At 45.1% G+C, this 10,000-nt stretch overlaps 1 protein-coding gene across 1 annotated transcript in view; it reads left to right on the top strand.

Moving 5' to 3' along the window:
* The window catches only part of LOC311250969 (cGMP-dependent protein kinase 1-like), a 47,752-nt gene that overhangs the window by 14,755 nt on the left and 22,997 nt on the right, over positions 1–10,000 (top strand). The window contains exons 3-4 of the mRNA XM_084343184.1: positions 4,109–4,222; positions 9,724–9,829. Coding sequence (XP_084199310.1) covers positions 4,109–4,222; positions 9,724–9,829 — 220 coding nt within the window. The remainder of the gene's footprint in view (positions 1–4,108; positions 4,223–9,723; positions 9,830–10,000) is intronic.

Below are 10,000 nucleotides of genomic sequence, written 5' to 3'. Positions count from 1 at the left end.
CTGCTGGTGAAAATCTGTCTGACGTGACTCACGAATGTTCACAGACGAGTGAAAGTTTTACATTTTTATTCATCTGAACAACTTCTGCATCGTGAAGGTAGCGACAGGCGACCAAATGAAACGCACCGTTACTTTGAGTAACGTGTGATAATGTAAGAACACAACTCAACAACACACAGAACAAAGTCGGGTCGGTTTTAGACGTTTAGCATTTCTACACCTTGTATCTTTAAAATCATCCTTCAGCAGAACTATAAATAGATATCGTCTTTATAGTCCACACATTCTTCTTCCCTCCCGCCTACATTACCCACAGTGCACCTCTTCCTCAGAGTTTGTGTTAGACTGAAGGTTAACTGAAGCTCAAACTTTCCTTTTGTCCAGACGTTATAAACCGTCTGTCTGTCCGTCACCTGTGCGACCAGCAGAAATCCCACAGCTGTCTTTGTAACGCAGTCGCTGCTGCTGAGTTTTTCCTCTTGTAGTTGGTTTTAATTAGTCTTCTACCTGCCGGCGGCCGTCAGAGCCGCTGAAAGCTCTCCAGCTGCTTTAACGAGTTTATAAAACCACAACTCAAACGTCGAACAGTCGAGTGGATGCAAATTAATTTCTGTGTTTCAGTGTTTCAGTTTGGAGCAACAAGGACAGAAATCAGTGTGAGTGGAGGAGCCTCGCTCTGATCTGTGCTCTCCGTCATCATTACAGTCACATTAACCCAGCGCTCCCAGTTCAGACACTTAAACACCCCGCGGGGACTCACAGAGCCTCACATTATGTCGTTTAATCATTTCCAGACACGCTTTTCTTCCTGATTAACAGTTTCTCCATCCGCTGCTTCCTTCTCGTCTCCGAGGGGAAGCTTCATGTTTTGAATGCAGATGTCGGAGCTGATTCGACGGTCACCTGAACGCATCTTTGTTTTTATTAACAGATGTTCTCTTTATGTTTCTTTCTCCGAGAGTCTGACGTGATTCTGCTTCCTCCGTGGCCCGACTGAAAAACTCAACAACTGCTGGACGATTATTAATGATATATGAACCACTGAAACAGCTGTAAAAAGCACATTTTGAATATTAATTATGTAGAGTGCAGCTTTTGCACACCTAAAGGTGGACAGGTGCGTAGGAGAAGACCGAAGGCCGCCCAAACCAGGAAGAAGACACACACACTGACTTCACCTGCAGTTACAGTTAATGACAACAACTTTTCGGTACTTCAGGTTATCTTACGACACGGTGGACTGAGACTGCTGTCTTCAGACAGACGTCCCTCCAAATCCCATCAAACACACCTGGACCAACAACTCTACACCGCTGGATGGAAACCATGGCAACAGGAAGAGTTCATGTATCAATCAATGCGCACGTGTACACAGCAGAAATACTGCGACAGTATAAATGTGATGCAGAAGTCGTCAGAGCTTCATGTGTCTTCAGTAAGTTTGAATATTAAGTCACTCAGTAAAAATCATCTCAGTGATTTATTCTGCATTTCCTGTGACGAGTCTCCTTCAAAATAAAAGTCAAGTCGTTTTTTTCGTTTGTTTAAATTAGTGTGAAACGACTAAACCAGCCGATCAGAGACAGACTCCCACAGTACAACCAGCAGCACAGGACTGAACCGGTCTGGTTCATTACTGACTCTCTCTCTTTGTGGTCGTCGGTCGCCCACGCTCGTCCACCTCCGCGAGACGACAAACGCGTTTCCTCGAGTTCGACCTGTGAGTCCTCCGCTGATGATGAATCCAGTCAGTCAGTCAGAACTGAGCGTGCAGCCTCACAGGTTTAATCCTGCAGTGTGTACTCACACTCACACACCCGTGTGTTATCCATCACACACCGGACCAGATGTGCTTTATATAATGAGAAGACAGCTGACTTCCTGCCACTGGACCCACAGAGGAGGGAGGACGACGGACGGTTCACTCACTGTCCCTCTCAGTTGTCCCTGTAGTTTAGTTAGTGTCCGTCATCACTAACACACACTACACTTCCCCCGTTGGACTGCAGATAACGACGAGCTTCATCATGAATGAATCTGCAGATTGTTTTCTGGATTCATTGATTAATCACTTGGTCTGTAACTGTTGTGTATCTGACAGACAGACAACCCAAACAAGACATCTGAGTCTGTTCACACTGATAGAGTTTAATAAAACAACGTTCATGTTAATCAGTAACAGTCCAGTCAGGCTGAAATACATTTTATTTTTTAACGCGAGTGTCTGCCAGGCTGTTTATGAGACTTCAAAAAACTTAGACAAAACTTGTGGTCTGATTTCCCGTCGACCACGTGACGTGTCCCAGCAGCTTCTGGTGGAAAGCAGATATTGGATCAGACGCTGTGGCTTCGTTCAGCTCAGATCTGCTGTCTCCTGTCAGATGAACCTTCAGTTCACTGCGTGGAAACAGTCTGCTCGCTCACACCGAGTCTGTTAGTAAAACTCAGAGTGTGATGGGAGAACACAGGAACAGGTCGTACAAACGTCTCCGGTCCTTCTGCGTCTGTCACGTCTGTCTGTGTGAGCTGTGTTGTGTTTGTGGTTGTGAGTCACTGTTGTGCCGACAGTGATCACTCTGACATTTTCCAGTTTCCTGAATGAATCCGTCTTCATCAGTCTGAAAGTCTGAAATGTCAGAGCGTGTTCAAACGCTGCCTGACATCTGAGACACGCAATGAAACCATCACACTGATAAACTCACACACACCTGCAGCGACACACACGTTCATCTGAAACACTGAAGTTTAAGATTTCACTGTTTCTGACTTCGAGGACTCGAGACTGTTCAAACAAAAACTACATCTGATCAGCTGTTCGAGTGACAGCGTCCTCCAGTGGCAGCAGAGGAGACGGTCAGCTGACGCAGCGTCCACAGAGGGACGAGGTCAGCCAACGTCAGACTGGTAACGTGTACGAGACAAAACACGACAACAAAGACACAAAAATTACTACTAATACACATAAAAGGGACGACAAAGACACAAAACAACACTCACAATGGGACAAAGAGGAAAAGAATGACCACGAAGAGAAAACAATCATGAAGAAACAAAGAGAGCAGAAACTGTCCACACAGACAGACAACGAAACAGCTGCTGTGGACGGATCAGAGTGAAGACACGACCAATCACAAGTGTTCAGGTGAAGGTGAGGACACGATTCATGTCTCTGTGTCCTCAGGACTAATGAGAGCAGACAGTCTTTGATATGCAAAACCCCTCACACACGCACACACACACACGCACACGCACACACACACACACACACACACACACACACACACACACACACACACACACACACACACACACACACAGGCCACCTGTCGAGTTTAATCCAACACTCAAATAAAATAAATGGAAGCACATCTGAGAGATTTATTTTGTTTCCAATGTGTCGCAGCAGCAGAACAAAACACATTTGTTCCTATTACACACACACACACACACACACACACACACACACACACACACTCAAACACACACACACAGCAGACGTGAGGCAGCAGCATCAGCCTGTAAACTGGTCTGATGTCACACGTCTCACTCAGAAACTGACAGCTGACATGTTATATATGATGAAGATATGAAGATGAAGATGATGATGATGAAGATGATGAAGATGAAGATGAAGAAGATCATATATGTTACAGAGGAAACATAATGCAGCTTATAGTTTATTTTTAACCAACACAATGATGAAACATCCTTCATGTGTCTGTTGCTCGCTGTCAGTGTACTTTTATTTGTTTTCCAACAGCATCTTTAATTAACTATGTTAATGATAACAATGATAATAATAATAATAATGATAATAATAATAATAATAATAATAATGATAATATGTTTATTTAACACTTTTCACACAGCAAATAATTATAACAAAGACTCAGCAATAAAATCAAAGAGCAGGATCCAGTGAAACACGAGATGAAAATCTGAAAAGAGAAAATTGTTTTGCTGTTTATATTATTATTATTTGTCATGTGTTGAAGTTCAGGTCTGAGCAGTTCGACTAAACAGCCTGTCTGTTATTTCCTGTTTAAATCTTTCAAAATAAATCTCAGTCTTCTCTCTCTCTCTCTCTCTGTGACTGTCTCTCGCCCAGAGGGGAAGGTGGAGGTGACTAAAGAGGGGATGAAGTTGTGCACGATGGGACCGGGCAAAGTGTTCGGAGAGCTCGCCATCCTCTACAACTGCACCAGGACGGCTACTGTCAGGAGTGAGTACGTGTGTGTGTGTGTGTGTGTGTGTGTGTGTGTGTGTGTGTGTGTGTGTGTGTGTGTGTGTGTGAAGCTGCCACTCAGTGGAGACAGATGGACAGACAGGTACCTGGACACCGCTCGGCCTCAGGTAGAGCTGGAAGCTGCCGTCTGAGCTGCACAGACAGTCGACCCTGGATGACCTCCAGTGACAGTAAATCAGGGCAGAGTCTGTTCTGAGTTACAGTGTCACTGGTTTTTAAACTTCAGCTGCAGGCTTTGATTTGGTGACGCACTGTGCCTGATGTACACGGCCGGCACAGCGTCTCTACTTCATAAAGGAAGAAACATCATATCAGAGCAGAGTTTCCAGCGATGTATGTATCATGTAAGGTGACAGCTTTATAATTACAGCAGCAGCAGCATTTTAATTCTCCCTGAAAAGAGCTAACACAATCTTTGCCCTCATGTCATTAAACATGTGAAGAAGAAGAGGTTCTTCCCGGCCCGGCCCGGCCCGGTCCTGTAACCAGAGGTCAGTAATATCCAACCTGATGAGCAGACAGACTTCAGTTCTCTAAACTAGCAGCTGGAAGTTTTTCCTCTGCTGAGACTTCCTCCAGAAAAACTCTGCAGCAGGGAACATTAACTGTTTGGTGTCCGGAGGAAACTGATCCGAGCTCAGAGACGAGAGGACGAGAGGACGAGTGGGCGTCTGCAGTCTGAACCAAGACAACATCAACACAACTCTGACAGCAGTGTGTGTGTGTGTGTGTGTGTGCGTGTGTGTGTGTGTGTGTGTGGACCTCCAACTTTTTGTCAGCGCTTCCTGGTAGAGTGCTCGCTAAGCAGCGGTTGCCTGGCAACACCATCCGGTCCAGCCAATGAGCGAAGTTTTGGCAGCGGTGTCTCTTGGCAACAGCGTTGGGTTCGAGGGGATTCGTTTCCGTTTGCTGAAGCTTTTTGCTCGTTATCTTCACATTAACACACAAGCTCCAGCTGGAGTTTATCTGCTTTATTTCTCTGCTTCTACACTTTAACACAGAGCGGTCGGAGTCTCTTTTACAGCTGCGTTTCAATAATTTAATCAGTTTATGCAAAAACAGAAAACACTCGACTCTGAGTGATGTCACACTGACAGGAAACACACGGCTGAAGGGAGGTTTATTATTATTTCTTCTAAATGCTGAAACGGTTCCTTGAGGTTTTGGTTTGGACTCAACAAAACTAACTCTTTTTCAAAGCTATGCAGATTTAAGACGTCTTGATGTGGTTTAAAAGGGAAGAGTTCAGGTGCTGCACTTTAAAAAGCCAACGTAACAGAAACTCGTTCTCAGACAAAGATGAGTTAATGAGAAATCAGCAGGACACAGACGACATCTGTCTGAGTAACATCCACAAGACTGAACTAAAGTGGTAGACCAGCAAGTAGAATTAGCAGTGTTAGCATTAGTGGTAGCAACGGCACAGGAAAGAGCGAGCAGTGGTGTTATGAGTGATAGCAGCAGTAGTGGGCTAGTAGTGTTAGCATTAGCACTAGTAGGAATATGTGTGTGTGTGGGTGTGTGTGTGGGTGGGTGGGTGTGTGTTGTTGAATGTGGTTATTGTTATTATTATTAATAATAATAATAATAATAATAATAATAATAATAATAATCAGCACATTAAACTCTCCTCACTCCATAATATTTGCTACTGTCTCCTGTTGTTTCCGTGGTTACAGAGACACTTGGTATCTCCGTAGCAACAGACAGCGGGTCATAAAGCAGTGGAAACAAGAAATAAAAAGTAATGACCAAACAGATGCCACAGAGTACTGCAGTACTACTGCAACAGCTCCTCTCTGTGGTACTGTGGAGGGCTCTGTAGTACTCACAGGTGTTACAGTGAATAAACTGGGGATGAACAATAAATCAATAAATCACTTCGTTCTGAACATTAATATCTCCACTACTGTTCTCTTTGTTGGACCACATGTTGATTCTGGTCGTATGAATGTAGTTCTGTCACATCCAACTTATTTGGTCCTGAATGAAAAACTGACACACACTTTTTAAAAACAGCTGCAGAGCTGATTTTCATATGAAGGACTCATTTAATTTATTTCAAACTTTCTATATAAAAGCTGTTTATATTCATCGCCAACACATAGAAATTTAAAGATATAATTTAACTGTTATAGGTAAATAGTAAGTATAGGTAATGTTCTCTGTTACAGATGAATCTTGAAATGTAGCAAAGTACAACATTTAAAGTGCTTCAACACCTGTACAGAAATGTTTATGACACAGTGAGGCTGTGTATGTACACTATGACACATGTGCTAATGCTGGATTTTTTGGTATTTTGGTTCCCATACATGTAAACAATATACTGTATATGTATTCATACACGTCAAGATACAAGTTTAAAACATGAAATCTGTACATGTACATATATTAAAATAATATATATCAAAGCATGTTGGGAGTTAGGTCAATCAATCAGTCAATCAATCAATCAGTCAATCAGTCAACCAACCAACCAACCAACCAACCAACAGACCAATAAACCAACCTTATAGATCACGGTTACTGCTGTGGTAAAACACTTGTGCACCATCAGTTAAATCAGTCACAGAGTTAAAGGCAACATTTCACAAATCACTTTCTGGAAAATCCCATTTCTGTCTACAACAAACCCAAACCTGCTACACTGTGATGATATTTCAAATATTTGTGTACATATTAATCTATGAATGTACATGGAGTTAGTATATTACACATTTATACAAACAAATGTATGTTATATGTATAGATAATTGTATATGTGACAACCAACCAAAGTGCACCTTTAAGTAATAAAGTAATTATAATGACTGATTTTAAGTAGTTTAAAATTTTTCAAACGTAGACAAAAGATGACTTTCTTCACAGCAGAGATGTGGACACGAGTCAACAGTGTTTAGAAATTTTATGGAAACGACTAAATTCGATAAACTTCCTCTAATATGCAAAAAAGTTTGTACACGACAGATTTGTTGAATAAAATCCCCGATCATCAAAAAAACCCAGCACCATAGATCTTAAAATTCGCTTTATGAAAACATGGTGACTGTTACACTGACTTGAGTCTACTCGAGTGTCTTGATAACTTGTAACAAAAGACCTGAAACTCGACCGGACACAACCTGCGACTCGACCGACACAACCTGCGACTCAACCGACACAACCTGCGACTCGACCGACACAACCTGCGACTCGACCGGACACAACCTGCGACTCGACTGGACACAACCTGCGACTCAACTGACACAACCTGCGACTCGACTGGACACAACCTGCGACTCGACCGACACAACCTGCGACTCGACTGGACACAACCTGCGACTCAACTGACACAACCTGCGACTCGACCGACACAACCTGCGACTCGACCGACACAACCTGCGACTCGACTGGACACAACCTGCGACTCGACTGGACACAACCTGCGACTCGACTGGACACAACCTGCGACTCGACTGGACACAACCTGCGACTCAACCGGACACAACCTGCGACTCGACCGACACAACCTGCGACTCGACTGGACACAACCTGCGACTCGACTGGACACAACCTGCGACTCGACCGACACAACCTGCGACTCGACCGACACAACCTGCGACTCGACCGACACAACCTGCGACTCGACCGGACACAACCTGCGACTCGACCGACACAACCTGCGACTCGACCGGACACAACCTGCGACTCGACAGACACAACCTGCGACTCGACAGACACAACCTGCGACTCGACCGGACACAACCTGCGACTCGACCGACACAACCTGCGACTCGACCGACACAACCTGCGACTCGACCGACACAACCTGCGACTCGACCGGACACAACCTGCGACTCGACAGACACAACCTGCGACTCGACCGACACAACCTGCGACTCGACCGACACAACCTGCGACTCGACCGACACAACCTGCGACTCGACTGGACACAACCTGCGACTCGACAGACACAACCTGCGACTCGACCGGACACAACCTGCGACTCGACCGACACAACCTGCGACTCGACCGACACAACCTGCGACTCGACAGAAACAACCTGCGACTCGACCGACACAACCTGCGACTCGCCTCAGAAACTTACAACGACTGGTATTCGGCTGTACAGACGATGTAAAACATGTTCGTGTGTGTTTGACTTCTGCTCGTTAAACTGAAGGAAGTTTGTACAAGTTGGCACGTTGCCGAGGTAACGGCAGCTGACACGCACCCCGGTAAATGACTTGTAACCGTAGTAACCGGCTCTGTCTGAGTTTTATGGGATGTCTGAAACTCTGGGCTCACATCAGGACACGTCAGCCCTCTGAGTCCACGTCAGTCCTCTGAGTCCACGTCAGCCCTCTGAGTCCACGTCAGCCCTCTGGGTCCACGTCAGTCCTCTGAGTCCACGTCAGTCCTCTGGGTCCACATCAGTCCTCTGAGTCCACGTCAGCCCTCTGGGTCCACGTCAGTCCTCTGAGTCCACGTCAGTCCTCTGAGTCCACGTCAGTCCTCTGAGTCCACATCAGTCCTCTGAGTCCACGTCAGTCCTCTGAGTCCACGTCAGCCCTCCACCACAAACACTTCCCCTCTCAGCCGGACGTGTCGCACTGATGTCAATAAATGAAGTGTTTCTGAGAAGAATCCCAGACTGGAGGCGTTGTGGATTTCTGTTCCCTGTCAACCTGCTGTGACGACCAGGTGATCGGACCGTCCCTGCAGTCGTCTGCTCGGCTCTCATTTACCGACTAACTGCAGTTAGCATCACTCTGGTTCCTCTGTGGGATTATTGAATTAGATTTTGGATTATCACAGAAAATAATCTGAAGTTTATGATCGTTCCAGGATTTGATCATCCAGATAATCTCCACAGATGAACTCCACTCTGTGATGTTTGAAGCGTAAATGAAATGTTTAGCAGTAAAACACTAATGCTAGGCTACAGACATGACGTTCAGGACTGAAGGTGTGAAGATCGAACCCAGAAACTGTTTCCTTGTTTCATCACGATGATAGAAATGTAACTGTTTCATCCTCGAACTGTGTGAACGTGTGAATGTTGGACCTGCTGCTGGATGGATGCAGTGGTCGCCGGTGTACATACTGTTGCCATGACGACACCTGCACACTGTATGCACACACACACACACACACACACATACACACACACACACACACACACATACACACACACACAACATCACGATTTATGTTCTCATCTCATCTCTCACATGCAGATTAGAGAGAGAGACAAAAGTGCACGTACACACACACACACACACACACACACACACAGAGGTTATATTTAATAACGACGTTCGTGTTATCGTCCTGCAGCAGCTGCAGCCAGACATCGTGATTATTCACCTGCAGTTTACACACATTCATGACATTTAATATAAATAATGATGACAATAACTGAACGTATGTTTGGTGTGTGTGTGTGTGTGTGTGTGTGTGTGTGTGTGTGTGTGTGTGTGTGTGTGTTTCAGCTCTGGTCCACGTGAAGCTGTGGGCCATCGACCGTCAGTGCTTCCAGACCATCATGATGAGAACTGGACTCATCAAACACGCCGAGTACATGGACTTCCTCAAGAGGTGATGAGCAAGGCACCAACTGTCAGAGTTACAGGTTCAAATCCCAGCAGAGATCATCAGAGTGTCCAGATCACACGCTCTCGTTCTCAGCAGGTTTTAAGTTTCAGTCCTTCAGATTTCAGTCCTGCATCGACCATGTTTCATCAGTAAAGGTCCGATCAGGAAAATGTC

This window comes from Pagrus pagrus (genome assembly GCF_965226575.1).
Source record: "Pagrus pagrus genome assembly, chromosome: 21".
NCBI classification, from domain to species: Eukaryota; Metazoa; Chordata; class Actinopteri; order Spariformes; family Sparidae; genus Pagrus; species Pagrus pagrus.
The sequence above is the reverse complement of the archived record's forward strand: the minus strand, read 5'-3'. Positions and strand labels throughout refer to the sequence as shown.